This window comes from Aquila chrysaetos, chromosome 12 (genome assembly GCF_900496995.4).
Source record: "Aquila chrysaetos chrysaetos chromosome 12, bAquChr1.4, whole genome shotgun sequence".
NCBI lineage: Eukaryota > Metazoa > Chordata > Aves > Accipitriformes > Accipitridae > Aquila > Aquila chrysaetos.
The window spans coordinates 25191969-25219707 of record NC_044015.1 but is presented as its reverse complement, the minus strand read 5'-3'; the positions used below and the strand labels follow the sequence as shown (position 1 = coordinate 25219707).

Sequence of the window (27739 nt, the reverse complement as noted above, 5' to 3'; positions counted from 1 at the left end):
ACTTTCATTTTTAGCACAAATAGTTCTTGGTTTTACAATTTAGCACAAATAGTCCTTGGTTTTATAATTTAATTAAACATTAATTTGTCTTCCTAGCCAATTGCCAACAAAAAGAAAATGTGGCAGATCCCGGAGACAAAGACTGTTAGGTTTTGAGTTAGTAGAAATGAAGGTTATAGACTAAGATGTACTTTAATTTATTTTGCTCACAGAAAGGGGAAATAGTTCCAATAAGCTAAAATGGATTAAATCATTCTTCAGGGAAACCCTAATACAGCAGCAGATTTGTCTTGATGATGGAAATTGAGATACAGTCAGCTAAGGAGGTGGCAGTTCATGAGGCAAAAGGGAATTGGTCTCCTGGGAAGATTGCTGGCCTGCTGTCTGCTGTTTACCAAACCTTACCAACGACTCTTGGAGCAGTAATTGCAGACAATGTCACGCTGTTGTCATCTTTCTGATGACAATAGCGGCTTCTCTGAGGTTAGATTACTATCAAAGTACATCACCCTAAGTACAAACTATCAGCCTAAAACAAATGCAAAACAAATACATTCTCTGCTAGGCTACCAATATGACTGCAAACTAGTGAAACAAACATGCTTTTTTTTTTTTTTTTCTTTTACAGCATAGATGTTTGCATTAGTATTTCTATGTGTTTGGATTAAAAAGCAAGCTTCACTTTTATTTGTAATTAGTTTCACTTTTGGCTAAACTGCAATGCATGTGTTTCAAAACAAGCACATACTTTTGTGTTGCACAGAAGTATGTTATATTTTAATGGGTATTTTAAGTTGAAACTAATAATAATAGCTAAATGTGTACTGGATACAATTTGAAAATGGTTATTTTTGCAAAATTTAGCGTCTGTGCTGTTTAATGAAGGGGGTTTTCATACACCAGTGAAGAAAAGGACTTCGGTGTTTTATGGAGGAAAAGCAATATTTTGAAAATAGATCCTTTTTCCACGAAACTGATGACTAGACAAACAATAAACATTACTATAGCACAGCGATTGTAAGGAGTGTAATGATATTGTAAATAGAATTTTGAATAGATTCTTGCAATGAAGTTGCTAATAATGAAAATATGGCAGGAAAATTATGTGAGTAGATTGAGCTGTTCGTATGACTAAGAGGAGGCAGACACAGCCGATTTGTCCCAGTTATGTGCAGAAATCTAGGTGGGAATCAAAATTTTCCTTCAGGCTTTCATGGGTTTACCCAGCAGAATCAGCCTCTTCAGGCATTTGGAGGAGGGAGCTGCACTGTCCGCTGGAGAAAGAGGAAGGAAGCGAAGTAGGAAAGTCAAATGAATCTATGATTGATTTTTTTTTAAAACATCGTGTGTCTTTGTGAACTTTTTTATGTCGTTGCCAGGTTTTCACTGGAACCGAAGAGCCATGCAAGGGTCTTGCCATGCAGTAATACGGACCCGAGTCTGTCCCTGGCCAACCCGGGTGGGCATCGGGTGCACCTGGCCACAGTAATGAGACGACCATCGCTGCAGAGTAGGTACAGCGATAGCGCATCCGGCGGGGTGCCGCAGGGCTGCGAGCTTGTTCCGAATGCAACCGCGCGGAACATTCCCGAGCGTCCACCGTCGTGCTCTCCGCGGCCGGACGAGCCCCGCTCCTTCCGCTCGCCCCCGCGGGGCTTGGCTTCATCCCCTGCCGCTGCCCGCGCAGCCGCCCCCGGGGCCGCTCCGGGACGCGCACCCCTTCCCCGGCCCGGCGCCCGGCCCCGGCCGAGGCCTCTGGTGCCCAGGAAGCCGCGCGCCCTCTGTCAGGCTGAGCTGCCGCTTTGCGAGTGTCACCTTCATTAAGTTTCAGTTTTGAATCGGCAGCGGCGGCAACTGCTTTCTCGCTCCCTCCGCCTCCTCCCGCTTTCGAGCGGCTCGCTGCGTTTAAATGCCGGCACCGAGGGGGCGGCCGCTGCCTGCGGGTCGGGGCGGCCCCGGCGCCGGCGCCGGCACCGGGCGGGGGGGCTCTCAGCCTGACGGCTCTCCCCGCCGCGGGCACGGCCGCGGTGCCGGGAGCGCCCCCGGCGGCGGCCCGGGCGGGGCCGTCAGGTGCCTCTGCAGGTGAGCGCCGCGGGGAGGGGCGGGGCGGGGCCGGGCGCGGCGGGACGCTTTTGTCCGCCGCAGCCCTCTCCCCCGCCCCGCGGCCTGTCAGCGGTTCCGCCGGGCGCGCCCCATTGGCTGGCGCGGCCGGTAACGTGACAACGGCGGCGGGGCGGGGGCGGGGCCGGATCCGAGAAGTGCCGGTTAGAGCCGGTGCCTCGCGCTGCGCTGCCGGCTCCCTCGCGGACGGAGCGCGCGGGCGGCACGCCGTCGCGCGGCGGGGCTGGTCGCGCCAGGCCAGGCGGGAGGGGAGGCGGCGCGGCGCGGTGCGGCGCGGCCAGGTAAGCGAGGGGTGGCCGCCGCTGACAGGTGCCCCGCTCCCCCGGCATGGGAGGGAGGAACGGAAGGAAGGAGGGGGAGCGAGCGGGGCCAGGGCGGAGCGGGGCTTTCCCGAGGGCAGCGCGCGGCTGGCCCTCACCGCCGCCGGGAGGCCGCCTCCCTGAGGGGCCGGGGTGCCCCGTCCACCTGCGGGAGGGGAGGGGCTGCCGCTCCGCGGGGCGCCCGGCGCTGCCCGCCGGCCAGGCGGCCCGGTGAGCCTGCGCGGCGGCCGCCCCTTCCCCCGGCGGCGCCCTGCAGCGGGGCCGCTCACCTGCCTCCCGGCCGGGCCCGGCCGGGGGGGGGGGACCGGGCGCGGGAAGCCGGAGCGAGTCCGCGCCCGCCCCGGGGCCTGGCGGCCGCCCCGCTCCCGTGCGGGTGGGGCTCGGGAGAAAACCGTTTTCTGATTTGCGTAACCGATATTTACACGTGTCCTCAAGTGACCCGGGGCGCTACAGGTCGGCTGCGGCTTCCTTCCTCTCCCCGGGCGCGGCGCGGCCGGGCGGCAGCTGCCGCCCCTCGGCCCCAGGTGTGACGGCGGTGGCGGCGGCACCTGCCCCCGAGCAAACGGCAGCCGGCTGCCAAGTCCCAACTTCTCCGAAAGGGAGAGGAGACTTGAAGTCGCCGCTGAGGCCTGACAGTACTGCGTGCGAGATAAGAAGCGTCCTCCTCTTTGCCGTTCTCTTCCTGTCCTCGGGCTTGCCGGTGTACTTCTCATGCCCAGCAAGACAGGGATCTTGTAACAAGGGGCTTCTCGCACGGTAGCTTTTACGTGCATCCTAGCCGAGCTGGTTTAGTGACGTAAGGCTTATTTTGTGCTGGTCTGTTCCGTGGCGAAATTGAGGCAGCTTTCTGGCTTCAACCAAGAATTTGTCTGTGGTGAATACTACAATTAACCACTTCTGTAGGAGTGATTAAAGTAGACTTCCCTAAAGCTTAATTTTGTATGGAGATTGCCGTTAATTATGCTGATCAGGTAAACAGTGTTTCAATTGGCACCTAGTGTGGTCATTGAAAACAGTACCTTTGAGGTAGTGCTAGAATAAGCTAGGAGCTGTGTGGTCACATGCAGTTTCAAGTATTTAAGCTACATGTTCTGCTGACTCCCAGCTTTCCTTGTCTATTTGCTGAAGTGATAAGGTAAGGCATCAATTATTTCCTGGTGTCTCAGAATTTTTCCTTATGGACCTTCCTAGCAGAGAGGGCAACAGATCAGGGCTTATTCACCTATCTTGTTTGAGTTCTTAAAGTTTCGAGAGAAGGGGGGGAGAGCCCACAAGGCTTAAGTATTGAAATCTTATAGCGTATCACTCGTAAAATTTATTATGTATTGTTTAAGTACATTGTGTGTGATTACTTTGTGTAACTCAGCTGACTGTGGGGAACGAAGGAGTTAGGATAAGTAGTGCTTTTCTTCAGCATCTGTGGTACTGAGCAGGGCAAGGGACATGAAATGAGAGCAGAAAGGAAAATGACTGTAGTAGAGAATCAATAGTTAGGAAAGGGTACAAGTTTTCTTAAGGGTTTTCCCCAGTGTTTAAAACATTCTGTTGTAGCTAGATAACAAAATGTTTATCACAGTTTTACATTAGCATATATTTTTACATTCTACTGAATTTTACATTAGTGTAATGTAATTGAGTTTCAACTTCAGTAGGATTCACATAACTTTCAGAAGTTTGCAGTATTAGCATGCTTGTTCCCTTGCACTCTCCAGAGAAGAGAGTTGCTGGTCTGAATCTTAAATTTTTTTCCTTTTTCAGGAAAATAGGATTCTCATGGGGAGAAAAAGAAAATTGACTTTTATTTCTTGCAAGATACCAATACAGCTGCTCTTTGAAGCTGATGAAAGCATGTTGAGTAAATTTTAGAGAGGCACCAACAATGCTAAAGAAATATCCATAAGTATTTCAGCATTGTAAAATGAACTTTGTAGAGCAGTATGTCACTGCCAAAGAAGTATTTTTATAATGGCTTTCGGGGAGAGGCGGGGGGAGAATCTTGTGTTCCTTTAGCTGCTACTGTGCCTGCCCTGCCTCGCCTCACATGCTACAGGTAGTGAAAGAGACTGCGGTACTAGTAATACTACTTCAGCTTACAATACCTACTGCTAAAGCCATAAAGCTTTACTCATCTGGGATTAGAAAGGGGCATTTTATGTGACTAAGTGTGACTAATGGATATTTGATGTGATAAGGTGTGGTTTATACTGGTCTCTATTGCCTATCGAAATGCTTCACACCGCTGTCTGTATTGTGTGCTAACCTGTGGACCGTATTCATCCTTACCATAGGCATCCTTGTAACAGCTGTTCAGCTGTTGTCTCGCAAATAGTACTATTCTGCCAGTTGCTCTTGCAGTTACTCCTTTTAAAAATAAGTTAGAAGTCTGTGCTGTGGTTATGAAGATATTTGGTTCAGATACCAGGGGTAGCCATGTAGAAGGGCAAGGAATGTAAAGTGGAATTAATATTCTAATATTTACATATGCTGTCATTTTAATGTTTAAGTGGTATAGATTATATGTTGGTTTAGCAACATGTATCTATTATTAATTTGCAAATAATTAATTAAATAATATGCTTTAGTCTTAATGTCTTAACTGGTGACAAGCCCTGGTATGCCCTGTCTAATACATGTTTGTATCCAGTATGGAGTGAGTTCAGAGCCACACATCACAAACTTGAAACTGTGCTTTGTTACTTTGCTGGTAAATGTAGCTGAGAGGCAGTGGCCTGCATTTTATTAATCCTACCACTACCATGTGGGCAGTCAGCCTCATTAATGTCTTATGAATCATGTGGTCTTAAGTTATTGATAACTAAACTGCTTATTTGTATGAACTATCTTGCACATACATTCCAATTAGAGTTTTACCAGACTTGGTAAGCGGGCTTCAGTTTGTTGTAATTATGCTTGGGTTTGGTGATTCTTTTCCCCAAGAGTTGTTAGTGTGCTACGAACTAGTTATGGATTTAATTTCTAGCTAGTTGAAATCAAATTGTAATTCAATATTGAACTAAAGTTTCATAATACTTATGAATAGGTTCCCCAATTATTTGATTTAAGATTACTGATATGAAAAGGCTATACTTTCTAGTGGTATAGTACATTGGAAAGAAGGCAGATGATGCAGCTTTTCAAGAAAAATGTGGTTTGGGATATAGTGGTAGCACACCTGCCTCTGATGTACACCTAAGAGGATTCTATGGTCTTTCAACAATCAGAACGGAATTGTGGAGAAAACTCGTAATGGAGTATCTCCAATTTAATTCTCAATGGTGCTGTTCCAAAATACGGTCTTCACACACCCTGAATTAAATTATGTGAGTGCATTTCCATCAAAAGTGCTCAACTTCTCAGTATGTTCTGATACGGTAAACTGGAATGCAATTTCTTATACTGAAATTGAGAATTTAGTTGATTGTGAGAAACTGAAGGGATTAAAAATGCCAGTAAGGGATCCAGTGATACCAACGAAGAATATGGTAGTAACACAATCTGGTTTTGTTGCTGCCTATTGTTAGTAGGCTTAAGAATTTGTTTCTTGGGGAGATGCTAGTTTGAGTTGTGGTTTTTGTTTAATATGGAAACAAAGTTTCAGTTTTGTTGCATGGCAGTTACAAAACTATGGTCAAGTAGTTTACTCAGGCTTAATTAAAGTGACATTGATTTTAAAACGCTCACTCAAAACCCCTGGAAATGTAACCACTGATTTCCCAGACATTACTGCCTTAGGTTTCTGGGGAAAATATTGGTATTCTATGAGTAGTTCTGGTTGTCAAATGTTTATTCAGATATTTTCTGGTAGCTAAAGTTCATTTGCATGCAAATATAAAGGTCTACTGAGCTGGAATTTAAGAACTGCAAATTTGGACTCTAATGCTAGAGAAATTTATCCTTTAAACTATTTTTTCCATCTGAATGAAAGCAAAATCTTGATGTGCGTTTGTTGTGTAATCCAAAATATTTGAAGAAGGGAGGGCATTTGAAAAGTTTTAACTAAAAACTGTTTCTAGGCTGTGTTTAAATTATTACCAGGATAAACTATCATTTCCAACCCATGCCGATGGAAGTGTGAAAATGATTATTACTTTGCCAGTGCCTTTGCAGTACAGGAAAACTGTTTTCCAAGTAAATGTTTTTTATTAAACATTAACATTGTTTAAATACTAACTTTGCAATGTCACTGACTCGGAGTCAGGAAAGCACCAAAACATTGCTTAATTGAAGTGAGATGGGATATGTCAATACTCAAGTGCTTTACTGAACTGGAGTTGTTAAAAGTGGTGTCTGCTTTGCTTCAAACTATTATTCAGTTTCTTACAAATATGGGGCTAGGGATTTTTTACTTCAAAGTTCTTAATTGATTCGGGTGATTATAAAACCTTGACTCTTGTTTTTGAAGTTATTAAACTTGGCTTCATACCAAAAAGTGTTTTTCTTGTAGTACTGCTATCTGAAAAAACTTGCCAGTTGTTAGGTGTCCTCAGACAGCCTACTTAAAAAGGAAATTTTGTGCAGTAGAAGACTGTTGTACAGCATACTTGGGCTTGATGGAAGTATGAAGCATGAACATCTGTACTAAGCTAACTTTGTGTTTGATCAGGAAACAAAGTGGGATTACTGTAGGTTTACTGTATCATTCAAGTCTGATCACTTGTACATGGTTCTGAAACTTAGCATTGTTCTAGGAGATGCTTCTGACACATAACACTGCTTTTAGCTCTCGTGATTGCATGCGTATGTGCAGTTCTCGGGTTGTAGAGTTGTGTTTAAGGCATTGGTATGTAATTAGTACATACGCTATTACACAGTATGTGCAATGTGAAATTTGTCTTTCAGTCCTTTCATTTTATTAAAAGAAAAGATGATGTAGCTGGTTGCTTTGTGCAATTAATAAATATATAATGTAGAGTAATATGAACAGGAAGATACTTAAGAGATTGAGGTGATTGTGTGGACAGCATGCTCCCTGCCGGAGGATTAGTGAAACCTATGCCATTTCTGTTTCAGGGGAGTTTGTATTTGACTGCAGTTTCACAAATTTTTCTTTTTTTACTTTTGGGTGGAGAGATTGTTTTAAAAGTTAGCAAGATGGGTTTCAGGAGAGTTTGCATACAAAAAGAGTGCCTGAGTTTGAATCAGATGTAAATTGGAAACTTATCTGTTATCATTATTTTATTTTAGATGTTTAGACCGAACATCTAGAATCAAGTGTTTTAACTTGTCAGGCTGGCTTTCAGGAGTAACTGTCTTTCCTGTTAAACAAGATGAAAAGCTGCTGCTTCTGAGAAGAGATATGAGCCACTGCTGAAAATCTGAATCAGCTTTCCAATGTCAGCACTAATAGAGTGAAATCAGATGTGTTTCTGTATTGCTGCCCTGATAATTATATTTTCCTAGATGCAGTTAAATTCTTGTCTGTGGAAGTAATAATATGCCCTTCTGGAAAGTTCTTCATGAAACTTATGCAGCATCAGGAAAACTGAAAACCAAAACACTGGTTTTTGACTGTTCTTAAATCTTGTAGCTATATTTGTGCGTGGTAATAATTATTTTGCAGAGGCAGAATGTATTTGGTATATATTTTTGATTTGTGGCCTCACTGGATGTTTCTGTTTGTTCTCAACATCTATTATCCCAATAGGACACTTTGGTCTTGGCAGTCTATAAATATTGAAAAACCATCAGTTTCCTTTTTAGGCCAAATGTTGGAATTTTAACTTATTGTACTAGGTAACTGTTCATATTTTAGAAACATCAGAATGATTCTGGCTAGAGTAAGGAGTATAAATACAAATTCATATTTCTGAGATTAGGCAAAGGTGATAACTGTCTGACCACTAATAGGAAAAGTAATAGCATGTGTGCTTCCAGCTCTCAGAACCTAACAGAACCAGTACAATCCAGAATGGCCCTCTGATTACCTAGTAAGAAGGTGTCACTACTGTATAATGTTCCTCATTTAAATACCTTATGAAGAATAGGAGAAACATTACCATGATTTTACAGTTGAGGAATTTGAGGCAGAGAGAAACAAAATGACTTGCATAAAGCTATTCAGCTGTCAGAGGTAAACATCCCTATTAACTGGGTTGGGTGTGGTTACTGTATAGGAAAGCAGTGTTTGAGCTGGGAAAATAATGTAGAATGGAGGTTCTGAATATCTAAAAACATTGGATTTCACTACTCTGCTCTCTGCAAAACTAGCAGGCTTCCTGTGGTATGAAGAATATTGGCCCCTTCCATCTTTGTCTAAATGCAGTGCTGTTGAATTCCTTATAGGACCTTCATCTAGAAGTATCGAATCAGAATATTGAACATGCTTTAGTTAATACATCAGTATGTATGGTATTACATTATCAACATAATTCATTATATGGTAGCCTAGTTATAGCAGCATGATATTCTGTGGACTACAAAATTGACCCAAATGCTTACCTGACTACTTAAGTAGGATTTGTAATCCACTTTGTTCTGCTGTGACAGCAGCACTCCTGGTGGTACTTGAGAAATTAATTCAGAACTAGTTCAGGTGTGTGGACATACTTCAAGGCTCCTCCTTCTGAGAATATTTTCTTATTTCAGACTTCTTTTCAGTGAGGTTACAGGAGTTGTCTGGCCATTTCAAGGGTCTCTGGCCATTTATGACTTTACTGAAAAGTACACTGAAAATGGAAGAGCATGTATGAGCAATTCCCTGCCTTTTCCCAAGGAAAGAGGGTCTTCTGTTAAATAATCATAACTGTTTTATGCTGCTGGTTCTCTTGTACTTTTACTGCTCTTGAAGACTGAAGATAATAAACTGTACTATAATTAAAGAATCTGCTACTAGAGAAACCTTGTAGTATTTAATTTGTGACTATTCTCCTGTGTTATCTTCTGCTTTGTTTCTGATGTCCTGAGCATAGCAGCACAATGAATGGACATTGTGAGTATGTGTCTGACTTCTGGAAACTAAGGGGGTAAAAATTAATTTTCTGTTGTAGTACTTATCTTGGTATGCAGAATTAGATACCACTGAGGCTTCCTTTAGAATGCTGGAGGAATAGTGCTGATACCATTGTATTATGGTTATGTATTCATATTTCTCAGCATGAGAAAGAACCAAATATGTGGTTACAAGAATAAAAAGGTGTTATAAGTGAGCTTGAAAATCTCATTTCATGCACTTGAAAGGTGTCTGACTGTATTAGCTATGTTAGTACTGGGATGAAGGACTTGATGTACTGTTGTGTAAGATGGTTTATGGGAGAGCTATAAAATATACAGCATGCCACAGATATCAGTCCCAGCCTAGACCTTTTGAGATTGCTTTTGGTGTAGTCTTCCTTGCTTAGGAAAGAATAGGTGAAGAACCGAGGAGACTTTCCATACTTAATGCTCCAAACTTGCTCTAAGATTTCTTTGGAATGTGAAAGTAAGGACTGTTTGTAGTATTGGTGTACTATTTCTGTCTTCACTGCTGCTGTACTGATTTTAAAACCTGCTTGGGGGATAGGGGAAATAACAAAGGAGGCCTGTTCTTTTAGGTATCATTTAAGAGTGTAATCTGTGCCACTTCCCTGATATCTTCCATGAGACCTTTGGGCTGGAATGTTTGACAGCATGGCATGCCTGCAATCATCTCTGGAGAGAGTTGTCTCATCCCACACTGGTTTAAATAAGCATTAGCTGAGCACAGATGGGCTGTGTACTGTCCTGAGAAGGCAGATGCATTTCCCATGCTGTTCTATTCCCCTCCTCTCCACCGCCAGTATATTCTCATTCTTCTTTTTCTTATGCTAGAAAGCCTGCTTCCTTTAGTCTACTTTCTTAAGAGTCACCATTCCTCTAGGCATTGTTAGTCTTGCAGTTCTGATTCTGGTTTTGTTGGGTTTTTCTAAATGGGATGATAATGTTCTTTAGGCATCCAGATTAGGTTTGTAGACAATGGTGCCCCTGTCTGCTACAAGTATTTTCTTGGGTATTAGTGGAGGACAGCCTTTGCTGCTCATAGGGCTACATCATTGGTGGCATATTCCTCCTACAAAGGATTAGTCCAGGTAGGGTTTTCTCTCTCTTCTTTTGGTTGCTTCCAACAGATGACTCAAAAGTTAGATCAAAAAAACCTGTCATCTGCATACTCGAACATTTTTTACATGTTCCTAGTGCTGCAGTCCTTGTAAGTGTTAAATCTTATTTTTATCTAGTCTACCTTTTCTTTGTTCAGCATGGCCTGTGACCTGTCTCCTTTTCTGTGAATTGCTTGTAATTTTTGTGAAATTACGAGCTTTGTCTTAGTTGATATAGTACAGAGTCACTCTGGAAGTGATTTTCTGTAACCTAGATTCAATCTCTTACACTGTGTTTAGAAAAAACATTTATTTTCTCAAAGAAATGCACCTACTTGATCTGGTAAGCTCTGTTTAATTTGTACTTCTATAACTTGGGTGTCATATTTTTTGAAAGGAAAAAACTAATGGATTTGTAACTGGACTTGTTTTTTTCTTTAAATATGCATGGACTTGTTTTTTTCTTTAAATATGTATGAAGTTCATGATTGTATGTTGGGTCTGTGATAGCATGAGCCACTCTGGGGTGATGTTGATGATTTAAGTACATTGCTGTGGGTAATGTAGTGTAGTATCTCAGTGCTCTCAATCTTATTTCACAAATCCATTAACATTTCATAAAAAAAGGTAGGTTTGCCTAAGAGGAGATAACTGATACGTGCTTTGAATGTGCTTGGCTTCAAATTTATTTGTAAAAGAAGTCTCTTTTACTACTTGAGTGCTGATTCTGCTTGTGTACCTGTGTCCCCTTTTTGAGACTTAACATGAACTGACTTTCTGTTGCATTAAATTGTGTATTTCATTAGAGGCTGTCTAATGCCATGCTTAAAAATACAATTCTTTGGGCTCTTAGAAGTGTATAGATACTTTAGAAGTAGTAGGAATACATGCCCCTTTCCTACTTTTTATTCAATACTGAAGTTTCTGTTTACTTGAAAGTGTTATGGGGCCAAAAAAGGGAGAAAGGAGGCTGACGGAAGATAGTGCTTCACTGTAAATACTAACCTCTTTGTGTTGAAAATGAATGAGATATGATCATGCCATATAACAGATATGTGGGACTTGTTCTTTGTTCCAGTGTTTTTGGGCCCCTGTTTTTACTTTACGAGAATTTCAGAAGTGACCTTCTGGAAGACAATCTATGTGGCTTGTGTTTTGCACCAAGAGGTGCTGGTCCGTGATGATCTCAGTAAGAAAGGTACCCAGACTCTGTACAGTATCATTTAAAATGCTTTTTATTGGCTTTGACACTAGAAAGGAAGAGAATAGTATAGATAATCTTACATCCCTTTAGAAGCTGGGAACATGAGTTGCGCAGCATCAAATGAGCCTTCAATCCTTGTGCAGAACACCGTGCAGACCCTGCTTGTAGAAATGGTTACCTCATTTTGATCATTCAAGCTATTAAAGAATTTTCTTACAAGAAAACAACTCTGTGTCATTTCCACTGTCAGCCAGGAAAGATGTTCACAGGAGAACTTCTTGCTGCACTTCTTGATAAAGGCAAGGACGTGCAGGTGGTGTAATCGCTGGTACCAAGTGGGAGCTGCTTGCAGACTCCTCTGTTATGAGCTGGCTAAATTTATCCTGCAGCCAAGAGATCTGCACAGCACAGGCCTGGGCCTGTTAACTAGCCAGAGTAGATCACTAACACCTCAGTGTGCCATGGTCTTCCAGTCAGAACTACTACAGTTTGTTATACTCTTCTCTTTTTTTAAAAAGCCTTATGGAATGCTTTCCAGTTGTGTTTTTTTTATCTGTTAATGGGTTTTGCTATGTTTCTTTAGGAATTGCCAAGCAGACTCCTGATAGAGCTATTTTTTAGTGGGTAATACCGATGTGGAGTTTTGGCAGTCTCTTTCTATTTATAATTTCCTTTTTAAAGTAGAATATTTGAAATGTACAACTGTTTGAAGAAATGTAAATTAACGGAGAAAAAAAAATCTGCTTTCTAAAGAGTGCTAGAGTTGTCAGTGAGAATGCAAATTAAATAAATTATTAGTTAAATATTAGGGTGAAACAAAATATGGCTCTAAGTGAATTTACTCTTTGGATTCTTTGTATAACCAATACAAAGCACTCTCTTCTAAACAGGTGCTTGTTTTGATATTTATTGTAATCAGTATTTTAGATGCCAATACATCTCAAGTTTAAGTTAATATATTTATATTTGTAGTTTAAAAAGAATTAAAGGGGTGAGAACACAAGCTGAAAATAAATCCATGATCTGGGAAAGCTACTACAGCTTGGCTGCAGGTTTATCTTAATCTGTCTTCAAGGTAAGAGGAGACCACAGCACCATAATACTTGTGTGTGTAGTTAAAGTCCTTCCTCTGTCATATTTCTATCATCATCTGATATAACCTTAATTTATATATTTTAAAAAAATGCATCTCTGAGTTTGAAAATAGTGCTGTAGCTGTGCAAGCTATTGCTTACTAGAACTGTCCAGATTTGATTCAGAGTCTGGATCCTGCTTAGTTTGGTAGGGATCTTAGGAAGCATCATGACTATGAATTAAGTGATATTTGCCCAGAATGTAGACAGCTTGCTTTCAAAGAATCAGTCATATTGATGTAATTATGTGCAAAACAAAGCTGGTCTACCTTTTTGTTTTACTTCTGGTTTTTTACCATTAGATTACTTGCCTGTTTAACTCTGAAACACACTTGTTCAGAAACCTAGGTTTGTACCCACTTAATTTGTCTTTGTTTTGTTTTGCAGTGTTTTTTGTGTAAACTGCTTATCTTGCCTACTGTCTATTTGGTCTTAAACTTGGGTTTAAACTGCATAATTTTCTTGCTAGTACAGGCCTTTCTAGGAGCATAGGTTGTGACCTTCTATTTTAGCTAGAACACAATCCTTAGCACCTTGAACTTAACTTGAGGAGAGGGCCAGAGAAAGTGCTTTTACCAGTCAAAGTGTGTATGTCTGAACATGGATTTGTATTTAAAATTGCTCTCCAGGCTAGACTAGTATGAAATAAAAAGCACATTTAACATACCTTTTAAATGCATATCTTGTTATACAACTTCATTACAGAGTTTAACCCTCAAAATAGTCGACTTGGTTTCTCCCTTCCATCCACTATTGAGAATTAGGCTCAAGTAACTTCATGTACTTGGGCAGACCTTGCTGATGTGATTCATTATCATATGGCCTACAGGTATGTAATTTTAACTGCCTGTGCAACTAGAATGTTTGAAGATGATCTATCTCCCTAGTGAGTGTTTGACCAGTGACATATTTTACTACCAAAGTTTAATTCTTTACTGGCCCTCCATGAATGGAGGAAAGGCTTAATACTTGTGTATTGGTGGCATTTAATGAGAAGCTAAGTTAATATGGCTCAAGGAAGACAATGGTCTTTTCTGGAGTGCTGCAGGCATAAGTTCGCAATGTATAATGTAGCGTATCTAATCCTGCACAGTCAGATTTCAAGAGTAAGTCTTTTGCTTGTAAAGCAAATCAAATTGGAGTAAAGCTTATTTTCAGTTTAGATTAGACTGCAAGATAAAGTATTTCTCTTGCATTAAGTGTACCAGAGAAAGGAAGTAATAGAATAAAGATGGGTATTCTGAGTTTAGGTGAAGCTGCCTTTAAGATGGTTTTTTCACCTACTTTAAGGCCTTTTATGTTGAACTTAGGAATGTTCAAGCTTTTGAGTAGTTGAGAAAACTATTTAAAATACATTTGCCATGTACTCTATTTTTCTCAGCCTGCTGAAGGTATGGTAGTGGTAGAGCTGGGTAGTAGTTGCTTAATTTTGCAAGACTTTTTATCAGCTTATGTTCTGTGCAGTTAACTCTGAAGCAGTAGCAGAGTAAAAATGTAAGTGTAGCCTAACTTACTAAGTTTTAAACTAAAAATATGTTTACAATTTCTTTTTTCCCAGAAATTATTGGGCTACGTAGTCTTATGTAAGCAGCCTTCTCCAGAGAGTGAGGACTGCTTCTTAAACAGCATAAGACTTTCCTATTATTCTTCCACATATTATGTTCAGCTGTACTGTCTTGAGAGCAGGAGTGTTTAAGAAAGGTAAGGCCTCTAGTTAATCCAGATACAGGTGGTTGAGATTGTCTGTAGTTGTAATTATGATCTTTGATTGTTTGGAAGGACTTTAGGTCTTTGATTGTTTGAAAGGTTGTTATGGAAACTTGCAACAATGTTAGTGTAGTCTCAAACATCTTGTGCTTGAGGAATATGGTGATTACTGCAGAGTGTGAGAATGTCTTTGGGTTTATTTTAAATACAAAAGGATAATCACTTATACATGTTTAATTGTCACCTGTGACCTTCTTCAGAAGGAACTGGAAAGAAGCTTTCTATAATCTTGTTTGCATGTTGTTCTGCATGCAGTGGAATACGGATCCAAAAATACAGTTCCCATTGAAAAGATCCTACAACTGAATCTGCATGTGCACACAAGTGGTCAAAGTACAGATTCATGAAACACCATATATCAAATATAGTGCTTGAATTGAGTAGTCTATTACTTGTCAATAGGAGGCTTAAAAAAGGGAGAGGCAGTCATCTGAACACATCTGTTAAGAGTATGTATGATAGTATCGTTCTTTATGAAGTCAGACCTGCTCCAAAAATCTTGCAGTACCTGGCTTTTTCTTGTTTAGGGAATGCTTGAAAAAGGAAATGGTAGCATGCTAATAAAAGGGGAAGTTTTAGCCAGGAAATATGTGTTTTAGGTGATGAGTGTGTGAGGGGGTAAAGTCTGTTACTTTTTTCCTTTGGGAATATTCATGAGGGTTTATTTGCAAGTGGAGGTTTGGGCTGTGCATGTGAGACCATAAGCGGGTACTAGGAATCCCATAGGAGAGTCTCAAAACTGCCTCTTAAGCAAAATTGATTGCATGTTTAGTTTATTACTGAGTTTAAAGATTTTGCATCCACAACTTCAGAAGAAAAAGTAATACATGTAAACTAGCTAGAAGCTAAGTTGGTACTATAGTTCAGGAATCGCTTTTGATAGAAAATTGATAAAACGGACACATTTACTTAGTATGTCAGCATCTCCTTATCTCAGTTGAGAAGCACATCATGCTGTTGGAATTAACAGCATTAGTCAAGAGATTGGCTGAAAACTTGATGACTCTGTTTCTCTGAGGGGGAGGGGAAAAAAGCAAGATAGAGGGGCCACTGGAATACCTGTCAAGGTATGCTTTAACTGTATAAATCTATTTTGATTAACTTAGTGTGTCAGAAACACTAGCTGAATACTTAGACAATCAACAAAAACAGTGTAGCCTTAAAAATAAAACAAAGCCTGCTGTCAGGTATTGGCCTTTTGTAGCCCATTATCCTTTGGGGAGGACAAGCAAGGCACTTACCTTGCTGCAGAGCCATCCCTAACTAAATGTGCCTAAAATTATGTAAGCAGTGACCAAATGACAGAGTAATGCAATGTTAAGTAACCTTTTGGCAGCAGGGGAGGTTTGGGTGAGGTGTCAGCTTATAGATAATATTTGTCAAAATGATAGCCTTTTATTCATGTTCTGGATATGTTTCTATTGGTAAGATCTGTAAGTCTTGAAGTAACTAAAAATTGCCTAGATATTAGTGATCTTTATTGCTTTATTTTCCTGGCCTGTGTCCCAGTACTGGTCTGGGGTAACTCTCCTGAAGTCATCATTTAGCCTGGGGCTAAACTGTTGTCTCTCATCTTCTGAGAAAGATTGCCAATTGAATTAGGCCACTTTGAAAAGCTTTTATGGCTTTGATATGGGTTGAAAGCTGCTGGAGATGAGATTTATCAAACCCATTATAGTTCAGCATTATTCCATTTGATTAGTCACTCTTGGCATACAGATAGGATTTGAAAGAAAACTGTCTTTAGCAACATTATCATTAATAATTCACATGTTTATATTACACTTGTATATACAATGTATTTCTCTCATAGGAAACTTTATTTTGTATACATAGAATTGTAATGAATACTTATGCTTGATTAGTTTAAAAAAGTGGTCATTAACAAGGAGTTAAAGTATTTAAATACTTAATATTGTGACACTTGCTTTCTGCTAGAAGGTGTTGTAAAACTGCCTCAAGAATGTAGCCTTTTTTTCTGGAATATGTGATAGGGACTAACAACTTTCCAGTTCAAGGCAGGGAGGTGACAAAGAAAGCATTTTACAGAAACAGACCTTACAAAATTACATGGGTCAGTCTCACTTTGAGTTCTCAATCTGTATAAAAATAAACTACTCTCAGCATTATGGCACTGGTTGAAGAAGGTGTATTGAGTTATGCGTATTCTCAAGTATACCGATATTTTTTTAATAGAATTGGCTTAAATTCCATTTTGTGTTTCTTCTTTCTGTAACTTTTAGAGAAAATACTTTATCGGTGTTAACTGTTTTATGGTACTCTGAATTCTGTCCCTTATACTCAACAAGAGCCTTGCTTGTTCCCCAGAATAGGTCTGTTACCAGAAAAGTGGTGTTCTTTGTATAAAAGTGCGAAGTACATATGTGCATTATTTAATTGTTTTACATGTAACTTTCTCTAATAAGCATTTAGTTACATAAAACATCTTATTTTAAAATGTTAGTATCTGCCCAAGTCCCTGATGAGGTTTACGTGTTTGTCAAGAAAAGAATTGTTCCCATCCTCATGCTAATTAGACCTTGCATACTATTTTAAACTCTCAGCCAGTTCAGTGATCATTTTGACTTTTCAAATGTTTTTTCTTTGTTAAAAATATGCTATTTATACCTTTTGCTCTTACTTTCTTGAATCATTCAACATATTTATTTCTTAGTGTGTTCTTTACAACTTTAACAGGAGTCCCAAGTCTTTCATTTTTTTGTAGCAAAGTTCAAGTGAGAATAATTGACAGGTTTTCATTTTAGGTTGGAAATGAAAAAAATACTTTTGATTTTTCTGTCTACATTCAAATCAAGCATGTTTGGCTTGAGTAGAGACATGATCTGGATATTCTTTGTAGAATTAAAGCCTTAGTTTGGATGGGTTTAGTATCTTTTTGTGCTTTTATACCTAAGAATTTATATTAAAACCCCAAAGAATTATACCAAAAGAATTCATTTTAAAGGTATTTACAGATGTGTTTTTTGCAAGATGAGCTGGAGTGATTGAAGAAATTGCTGTTTCTTAGCTATGGTTAGAGCATCTCAGCTGCAGGACTAGTAACTTCATATAAATGCAAAAAATGTTGACTTGAAATGGCTTTTAGTGCTTTAGGGGACAATGACAAGGGCCATTACTACATCTCTACTTCAGGAAAAGCAACTTTCAGGTGGTGACCAAGTAAATAATTTGACAGGATCATTTTAAATTATTCTAACTAGATCTTGTAGATCTAGTTAGGTCTTTTGGTCATTAAATGTTGGATCTTTACAACACTGCTGTGGAAGGAGTAATGAGCTGTTGTTCTAATACTTACAGTTGTTGGAGTCCAAATATTTCATGATCTGATGATGATTTATTTTCTCTCCAGGAGTGTTTTGTAGCCATCCTGTCCTCCTTCAGCTGCTTTCCCTTGAGTGGGCCTGGTAAGTTTCTACATTCTATTAAAAGTAGCCTTGTCAATGCAAGAAGGGTTAACTTATTTTTGGCCATTCTTCTCCCTTCAAATGTGAATGTGGAGTAAGAATAAGGTTCTGCCTTAGTTCAGCTGTTGTTTGTCTTGTTATAACAGCTTGTCAGCTCTGTTTGGAATTGAAATGTCCAATACCAATGATTATGACTATGAGGTGGCAGGGTGCCCAGGTGGCCAAGAAGGCCAGTAGCATCCTGGCCTGTATCAGAAAATAGTGTGGCCAGCAGGACTAGGGAAGTGATTGTCCCCCTGTACTTGGCACTGGTGAGGCTGCACCTCAAATACTGTGTTCAGTTTTGGGCCCCTCACTACAACACAGACATTGAGGTGCTGGAGTGCATCCAAAGAAGCTGGTGGAGGTTCTAGAGCATTTGTCCTATAAGGAGTGGCTGAGGGAAATGGAGTTGTTCAGCCTGGAGAAAAGGACACTGAGGGGAGACCTTATCACTCTCTCTACAGCTACCTGAAAGGAGGTTGTAGCGAGGTGGGTGTTGGTCACATCTCCCAAGTAACAAGCAATAGGACAAGAGGAAATGGCCTCAAGTTGCACCAAGGGAGGTTTTGATTGGATATGAAGAAAAATTTCTTCACTGAAAGGGTTGTCAAACATTGGAACAGACTGCCCAGGGAAGTGGTGGAGTCACCATCCCTGGAGGTGTTTAAAAGATGTGTAGATGTAGTGCTTAGGGATGTGGTTTAGTGGCGGACGTGGCAGTGCGATGTTAACGGTTGGACTCAATCTCAAAGGTACTTTCCAATCTAAATAATTCTATGATTAAGAACAATACAGAACATCTGTGTTGCTTAATATCTGTACTGCTTAAAGTTTATAGTACGTTTTCTCCAAACCTGGTAGTGTCTGTGGTATAGCCATTAACACTGGATAGTTTATTAATTTGTTTCAGGATGGAAAATATTGGTCTCTGTTTTTGAGAAACTTGCCTTTCTGCCAAACCTTGGTATATCAAAATTATGACTGAATTCTACTACTTGAAGTCTTGCATGTTGCGTATTTTATTTTCACATAGTTATTTGAAAAAAAATAAAATTACTTCCCAGTTGAAATAGGGCTAGCTGTAGGCGGTTTTCTGGTTTTTGTGTTGACGTGATTGTGCAAAACTTTGACTTCACGTTCTATGTGATCATGTCTGTGTGTCCTGTTCCATTTCATGTAGCTGTAGCAATGCAGAGCTTAATGGATCCTGATGTCTGCAATAAGCAGCAGTTCTAATGAAAGCTGAAATGTTTGCTCTTTATTTAGGTAAAGCCATTAAAAATAAAGCATATTCAATGTTTTCTCCATCCAGAATGAAGACAAATGTAAAGATGGCATGTCCAAGGAATTTTAAAAGGTGTAGACCTCCTGACTGAGCAGTGCTGCATACTTTATTCTCTTTAATTAGTAAAGTAAGTATGACTCAAACCTATGCTGCTGGGGGTTAAGCGTGCCATTGTTATATATATTACAGTATTGGACAATAATAAGTTGTGTTAGTTTCATTTTCATTCTGTCAGTATGCTTAATTCTCTTGATGGGAGAAGATGGGGAATTATATATAAGAATGTAATGCAAAACTGCTTTTTTGAGAATTTTGGTGTAATCTTTATTCTTGGGTAGAATTATGTAATCTCATAGAAAATTCTAAATCACAAGAGCCATCATGTTAATATATTGCTCTGATTTTTGGAATTCCTCATAAATGAGAAATCACTTTTGCTATGTAAGTTTAGGACAGTGGTGAAGGACTGCTAGTAATATATCAGACGCTTCTTTAACTTATACCTGCTTGTTGTTTCTACTTGAACAGTGCCCAAATGTTTGGTCAAAACAGACTTTCTCCTAATCTCTGATGTTAGTTTCACTCTTCACTTAAATTTTTGCATTTCAAGTAACTTTCCTTAAAATAGATATGATGCCTAGGGTTAGGTGCTAGGAGTTCTTGGATCCTTTTGCTATGCTCTGGATGCTAGGCCAAATGTTACATGTTTTGAACTGTGAAAACAGTAATGAGTTTCAAGTGTTTAATGGTGAGAAATTGTTTTTAACAGTTCTCTAAGGATGTCTTTTTTTCTTTTTTCCTCTACCAGCTGCTGTTCTCTCACAGGTGAAAGTCATGATCACGCTAACAGAACTCAAATACTTAGCAGATGCCCAGTCATCCTACCACATACTAAAACCATGGTGGGATGTCTTCTGGTATTACCTCACCATGATAATGCTGCTAGTTGCTGTGCTCGCTGGGGCTCTCCAGCTTACTCAAACCAGAGTATTGTGTTGTCTTCCTTGCAAGCTAGAATTTGACAATCATTGTGCCGTGCCTTGGGATTTACTTAAAGCCAACCTTAACATGTCGGCTAGCTCTACAGCACAGATAATCATCCCGCTTAAAATCCAGAATGATCTCCATCGGCAGCAGTATTCCTATATTGATGCAGTATGTTATGAGAGACAGCTTCACTGGTTTGCCAAATTTTTTCCATACCTAGTGCTTCTACATACCTTTATTTTTGCAGCTTGCAGTAATTTCTGGCTTTACTACCCTAGTACAAGTTCCAGGCTTGAGCACTTTGTAGCCATTCTTCAGAAGTGTTTTGATTCTCCATGGACAACGCGCGCCCTCTCAGAAACAGTTGCTGAGCAGTCTGTGAGGAAGTTGCCAATAGCCAAATCAAAAGCAGTGATTTCATCACCTGGGAGTTCAGTAGATATAGGGGCCAGCAGACAGTCCCTGCCTTATTCGCAACCTGGCTTGGAAACAGCTGGAAGAGAAAATTCCTCAAGTGTTCTTGACAAAAAAGAAGGGGAACAAGCTAAAGCTATATTTGAAAAAGTGAAGAAATTCAGAGTACATGTTGAAGAGAAGGATGTCATATATACAGTGTATATGAAACAGATTATAGTGAAAGTCATTGTATTTGTAATAATAATAATTTATGTCCCCTACTATTTATCATTTATTACACTTGAAATTGATTGTGTAGTTAATGTTCAAGCCTTTACGGGCTACAAAAGGTACCAGTGCGTTTATTCACTAGCAGAAATTTTTAAAGTTTTGGCTTCGTTTTATGTTGTTTTAGTGATCTTCTATGGGTTAACTTGTACTTATAGTTTGTGGTGGATGTTAAGAAGTTCACTTAAGCAATATTCTTTTGAGAAGTTGAGAGAGAGAAGTAATTACAGTGACATACCTGATGTAAAGAATGACTTTGCATTTATTCTCCACTTGGCAGATCAGTATGATCCTCTCTATTCCCAACGATTCTCAATATTCCTGTCTGATTTGAGTGAAAACAAACTGAAACAAATAAATCTTAACAATGAATGGTCAGTGGAAAAACTGAAAAATAAACTAGTAAAAAATTCCCAAGACAAGATTGAACTTCACCTTTTCATGTTAAATGGTCTTCCAGACAGTGTCTTTGAATTGACAGAAGTAGAAGTCCTAAGCCTGGAACTTATCCCTGAAGCCAAACTTCCTTCAGCTGTGACCCAGCTAGTCAATCTCAAAGAACTCAATGTTTATCATTCATCACTAACGATGGATTATCCAGCAGTCAGCTTTTTAGAAGAAAATCTGAAAACATTGCGCCTGAAATCTAGTGAGATGGGAAGAATTCCGTTTTGGGTCTTTCATTTAAAAAACCTAGAAGAATTGTGCTTAACAGGATATTTCATGCTAGATCATCACAACTCCATATACAACGAAAGCTTTCAGGGGCTAAAAAATCTGAGATCAATTCACTTAAAAAACAACCTTTCCCGCATACCTCAAGTGGTTACAGATCTTATGCCTTCTTTACAACACTTGTCTATCAACAATGAGGGAAATAAACTGATAGTGCTAAATAACCTGAAGAAGCTGGTAAACCTGAGAACCTTGGAATTAATCTGCTGTGATTTAGAGCGCATCCCCCATTCCATTTTTACCCTAAACAATTTGCATGAAATTGACTTAAAAGAAAATAATCTCAGAACAGTGGAAGAAATAATTAGTTTTCAACATCTTAAGAACCTTTCTTGCTTAAAATTGTGGCACAACAGTATTTCATATGTCCCAGTGCAGATTGGTGCACTATCAAACCTGGAACAATTGTATCTAAATTATAATAATATTAAAAATGTTCCATTGCAGCTATTTCTTTGTAAAAAATTACACTATCTGGATCTTAGCTATAATAAGCTAACCTCCATCCCTGAAGAAATCGGTTATCTGACCAATCTGCAGTACTTGGCTTTGACAAAAAACCATGTAAGTAGAACTTTGAATTACTACAAAAAAAAAAAAAACACAAAACCAAACAAAAAACAACCAACCCAAACCCCAAATATTGACTTAACCTACCATTTCTTCTGGAACAGCCTCTGGTTCAAAATGCTTTTGTGGTATTCATGATTAAAGTAAACCCAGTAAGGCTGAAAAAAGGGGTGGTGCTTGTTTAATTACTAAAACTTTGGTGTCATCAAAGCTTGTGTAATACTGAGTGAGTACTATCCTGGTCTGTAGCAGCTTAAGGGCTCTGATCCAGAGATAGTATAGGTTAGGATGGTTGCAGAAATGTATCTTCACTTTCCCTGCAGCTGTCTAGCCTATGTAGTATTTTAATGGAAGTGAACAGTGTTAAATTTTTACCTTAAAATGTCAAACTGAAAGCTGTAGTGAATCACCAGCTAGGTGATGAGCAGCTCAGCTGTCTGATTGGGAAGAGGGAAATAATTATAGCTGGTAACCTCATCAGCAGTGCTAAACTGTCTGGCTCATTAGTGTGGGGTCCGGGCTTGTGACTTAAGACTTCTTTTGAGGTTTATAATTGTTTTCACTGGTGAAGCTGTTTTTGGATGTCATATGTCAGTAGTGTGGACCAGGACTAAGTTACTACTGTACTGCACAGATAACTGCTTGTGCAGGTTTCATAACACAGGAACTGTCTGTCTCTCCACAATCTGTGTGTGTTCTTTAAGCGATTCTTAGGAGATAGTAACCTATTTATCTCCCCTGCCACCTGCACATGCACACGTTTGTACGCACTTCTGTGCATGTGTGCATGTATATGCTCCTCCCTGCCATGCTTATGTCTTGACTTCTGCTAGTAGCTAAGCATCCTCATAACAAAACAGGTATATAAAACCATTGAAGTGTTCTCAAGCACTTTATCACTTTGTGATAGAAGCATTACAATCTTCCCTTTCCTTATCCTTCTATAAACTGAGGGTTTTTTTACCCTGAAATAAAACCAGGAAATGTCAAAACATGGAGCTGCATGTAGGCTAACAACTTCTAATATACATTATTTTTGTTCTTTTCTTTCCTTTTTCTAGATTGAAATGCTGCCTGATGGATTGTTTCAGTGCAGAAAGCTGCAATTTCTTCTTCTGGGGAATAACAGTCTGATGAATTTGTCCCCTTGTGTGGGTCAGCTACTGAACCTTGTTCAATTAGAGCTCATTGGAAACTATCTTGAATCACTTCCTGCTGAACTGGAAGAATGTCAGTTCTTAAAGCGGAATAGTCTAATTGTAGAAGAAAGGTTGTTAAAAACACTTCCACCTCGTGTAAGAGAGCGTTTGCAGACATGCTCAGATAAGTGCTAAGTTTAAAATTAAATTCTTCATTGCATTCTATAATCCTTTTGCTTAATATCTCTCTAAAGATCTGTATAGGTGGAGAGTAGTAAAGGAGAGATAACGATATATAAATCAGTCTTAAATGCATTGAACTGAGTTGATTGTATTGGAAGAGAAAAATTTTATTTAGATTTGAACAAAAAATGCAGCCTTTAACATGTAATCATATGTTTGAAAAATCTGAAATATGAATTGTTGGTTGAGTTCTACTGGTTGAAACAATTCAATTAAATGTTTATGATGGTATTGAAATGGAAGAGTTGATTGCCTGGCTATAGTGAGAGTGTACATACTTTTTTTTTTTTCCTATGGGAATTTTTCCCAATGATAGTGATAATTTTAAACAGTTTCATCTCCTGCCATATGAGGTCTAAGAACTGTCTGGAATTAGTTTCTAAATATGAACTCTTCACTAACTTAGAATGTGTTAAATTAAGAGTTTAAACTATTTGAGCAGTTCAATTGCATGAGGTATACTGAAAGTAATTTTTCAACATACCTTAATTTTTAAAGCTTTTGACAAGTACTGGGCATTAATTCTATAATTGTGGAAGATGCCATTTGAATCTTGCTATTAAAACCAGTTGGACACTAATGCCTGAAACCAGTTTCAGTATTTTGTCTTAAAAATAGTAAATACAAAATGAATTGTTGTCTAGAAATTGGGAGGAATCAGAAGAATCTGGAGTAACTGTTGTGCGCATGTACTAGACAACAAATCTTATAGTACTGATCTTCATAGATAATGGTGGCAAATGGAACATGATATAGTTGCAAAGTTGTCTTCTGTATGTTGTGAGCATCCTGGGTGTTAGTGTAGTGCATGTTGCTGTTTAATATTTTTATAACTTCTCATTACTGACTGCCTCAGTGCTGCTTCTGCACACCCAGTTACTGTATTTTGGTGGCTGGGGAGAGGATGAAGGGGGCTTGTATTGGATAAGGACAGAAAGACACAGTTAAAACAAACCAAATAATCACACAGCTTATAAGCACTTGGGACGGAAAAACAGGAAGCATTATAAGCTTTGCCTCTTCTAGGGATGTAATAATTTCATAAATTATAGTGCTGGAATGAGCTCTTATGCCATCCTTAATACTTGCAATACTGGATGGAAATAAAATGGTTCCTGACTTCATTCTTTTGCTGTGCGCTGTTTTATTATATTTGAAGTCTTAACTCTCATGATGTTTATCATGTTCACTAAAAACATAAGTTATGCCCCTGGGAAAGAAAAGAGCATGCTTTCCAAAAAGTATTTGAAAACTTTCTGTGTTAATTAAAGGTTTCAGAAACCAATCTCAATTATGGGTTAAACAGATGAGTTAAACTGTTCTCTTAATGACTTTGTGTTCATCTGCTAACTATGCATTCCAGTTTGTAATAACAAATCATCACAGATAAACCAGTTTTAGTACTACACTACTTTTAGTCATCTCTTGCTCCCATTCCAGTGCCACTTTTGTGGAGAGTAAGGTTTTTTTTCAATGAAAATGCCAAACCCAAGTCTGATCAACATGGAAGTAGGAGATGTCTTTGCAAGTAGCAGTGTAAGAGGTGCATGTTTATTTATTGTACTGATGGCATTCCAAAGACCTTTGTAGTTAGAGCATTTTTTTCTTCTCAGGGAACCAAAATGTGGTAAAACTATTACTTTTTAGGTAGTTCTAGAAATGTTTAGTGTAAACTGAGTAGTTGTGTTTATGTGTAGACCAGTGCTGCTGCAATGGTCTTTCATAATAGTGTCCATACATAGCTCTTCCAAACTCTACTTCCAACTAATTTTGAGTTGTGTAATAGTTCCATAGGAATTGACATGGTTCATAAACAGAGCTAGTTGTGGTAGATGTGATTAAACCAGAGTACATTGATTTGCACCCCTGTGGCAAGAGTTTTGTTAATAATTGCAGTAGGTCTGTCAGGACTTTATAACTTAACATTGAAGAACACTTTATGCCAGAATTTGACATGCAAGACTCACAGTCTAGTAATTTTTAAAAGATTAAGAAAGCATTTTCTTTAAAGCTTTTTTCTAAATTGGAAAGCTGTATTGAAAAAGTTAAATAAACAAGTCTTGGCCAAAAACTTCAACTTTTTAGCAGTGCATCTGTCCTTTTCAATAATCAACAAAACTGATTGAGGTGAATAATGATCTTAAATGTGCATTTTATGCTAGTTCTGTCAGAGTGAAATAACAGAAATAACTTGGAGAAAGGTACTTCATTTCTAAAAATATGTAGCCTCAAATCCTTTGAGGCTACACTAAGAAATGCATATGAATATAAGTACTGCTTTATAGGTTAAATGGGTTACATTTTTTTGCAGACTTTAATATTTTTTCACTCTGCACCCCCTCAAGAGGGTTGGATTTTTTTCACTGCATGTTTGAGTGTTTATAAAACACCTAGACAAAAGCCAGAAAGTTTAAAGGCTAGAATCTCTAGCCTTGCTTTCATACCACAGTGTGCCTTTATTATCCATTTTGTACTGTGACACCTAATCCTAGTGCTTAGAATTGAGGGTGGAGACAAATATAACTCTGAATTTCTTGAATTCACTTCAGCCATTACCTTAATAGTCAATATTTCTTCAAAATGAGGGGATTTTCAGGGAATCAATATTATGAATCCACTGTCATAACCTTTGTACAATAAGTATTGTTGACATCTACTCTTTGTATTAAGCAATTGCTTCCAATCAAAAAAAGGCTTTTCACCTTGTTTCAGTGTTGTGTTGTGTTTAAGAACTTTGTATTGTGACCTTCCCTATCGTGAACGTTTTTTGAAAAATTAAATTTTTTCTGCATTACAATTCTATGAACTGTTCTTTATTTTCTATATGAAGTGTTGCATTTAAAGCTCAGAAGTCTGCTTCCAGCTATCTGTACCTACATGCTAGCAGGTATGTCTTCTACAGGAAAGAGTGAAGATAATGAACAGCAGTGGGAAATGAACACTATGCTCCCTACCAAAGCTGTTCTCATGTTCTGTACTAGGCGAGAAGCTCCTGTGTTGTTTAGAACTAAGTTTCCATCTTAATTGTTGTTACAGAACCTTTTCCAAGTTTCCCACTTTAATTTTTGTGAGCTGGGTAAATATCACATGCAGCCTGGAATTGTACTGGGAGAAGTAAGGAGGCAGTGATTCTCTTCCCAGCTTGACACATACAGCTCTCATTTGGCTAAATTGCCAAAAAAAATGCTGCTTGTAGTAAATCATGAATGTGTTTCAAGTATTGTACATTGTGTTAGCTCAAAGATCTCATTTCTCTTGAAATGTGAGGTGATATCTGATGGCTTTTTGTGGGAACCTGGGTTTGGCTCTGTGTTCTGAAGAGAAGGGAAAAAAACCAAACATGCAAGTAATGTTACTTATTCAAGTGCTAGCTTCTTATCTTTCAAAATAAGAACCTTCCTAGCAAGTTTTACAGAACTGTGGCCCTTTCTTCTTGGAGATTAAATGAAATAACTAATAAAAAATGACTTGTGGTTTACCTGTTCTGAGGTGGTAGTATTAATAAAATAAGGCAGATGATTCTTAAAGCTGTTATTCTGTGTTCCTACAGATCTATGTATTCTGTTTTCATAGTAACTTGTTGTAGTTCTAATGATTTACATCATGCTAACAAACTTCGTTGGTATGTAGACTTTCCATCTTCAGGAATGTGACCTGAAGTTCATTCTGTAATGACTTCAGTAAGTGACTCTCTCCCTCTTCCCTTTCCACCCCAACAAATGCTGGGATTATAGAGAACAATATAGAAGCAACTGTAGAATTCTGCTAGCAAATACACGGCTGCAAATCCTGAAAGCAGGAGGCAGTGCATGTCATCCTATGGATTATTTATATCAAGGATCTTACAGACCTTTGGGTATTTCTAGAAATCAGGAATTGATCAAGCTCATGCTTTATTTGGCCTTGTTGGGTGGCTGAGTCCCTCAAATGTGCAAGCATGGTAATGCGTTTTCCAGGGAGAATGCAGAGACTGTGCAGTTTAATTGCTGTCATGATGGAGTTGACAGCTAATGTAGGCTTCAGCAACAGAGGA

At 39.1% G+C, this 27739-nt stretch overlaps 1 protein-coding gene across 5 annotated transcripts; it reads left to right on the top strand.

Annotated features, from left to right (window-relative positions):
- Positions 1–2227: 2227 nt before the first annotated feature.
- On the top strand, positions 2228–24830 carry LRRC8B (leucine rich repeat containing 8 VRAC subunit B). Of its 5 annotated transcripts, none has more exons than XM_030033117.2 (7): positions 10969–11690; positions 12669–12771; positions 13535–13658; positions 17967–18021; positions 19376–19475; positions 20157–22318; positions 23386–24830. In XM_030033117.2, the coding sequence occupies exons 6-7, from the start codon at positions 20183–20185 to the stop codon at positions 23656–23658; spliced, it is 2409 nt and encodes an 802-aa protein (XP_029888977.1). In that variant the 5' UTR covers positions 10969–11690; positions 12669–12771; positions 13535–13658; positions 17967–18021; positions 19376–19475; positions 20157–20182; the 3' UTR covers positions 23659–24830. The 5 variants fall into 5 exon arrangements, with proteins under 5 accessions (XP_029888976.1, XP_029888977.1, XP_040983978.1 ...); XM_041128044.1 differs by having other exon boundaries at positions 11571–11681; XM_041128045.1 differs by having other exon boundaries at positions 11571–11690; positions 13588–13658.
- Positions 24831–27739: the final 2909 nt, after the last annotated feature.

Excerpts from the sequence above, each read along its gene's own strand:
- LRRC8B (XM_030033116.2), top strand. The coding sequence starts at position 20,183 with ATGATCACGCTAACAGAACTCAAATACTTAGCAGATGCCCAGTCATCC. Across the intron at positions 22,319-23,385 it reads TGGCTTTGACAAAAAACCAT|ATTGAAATGCTGCCTGATGG; the intron begins GTAAGTAGAACT and ends TCCTTTTTCTAG.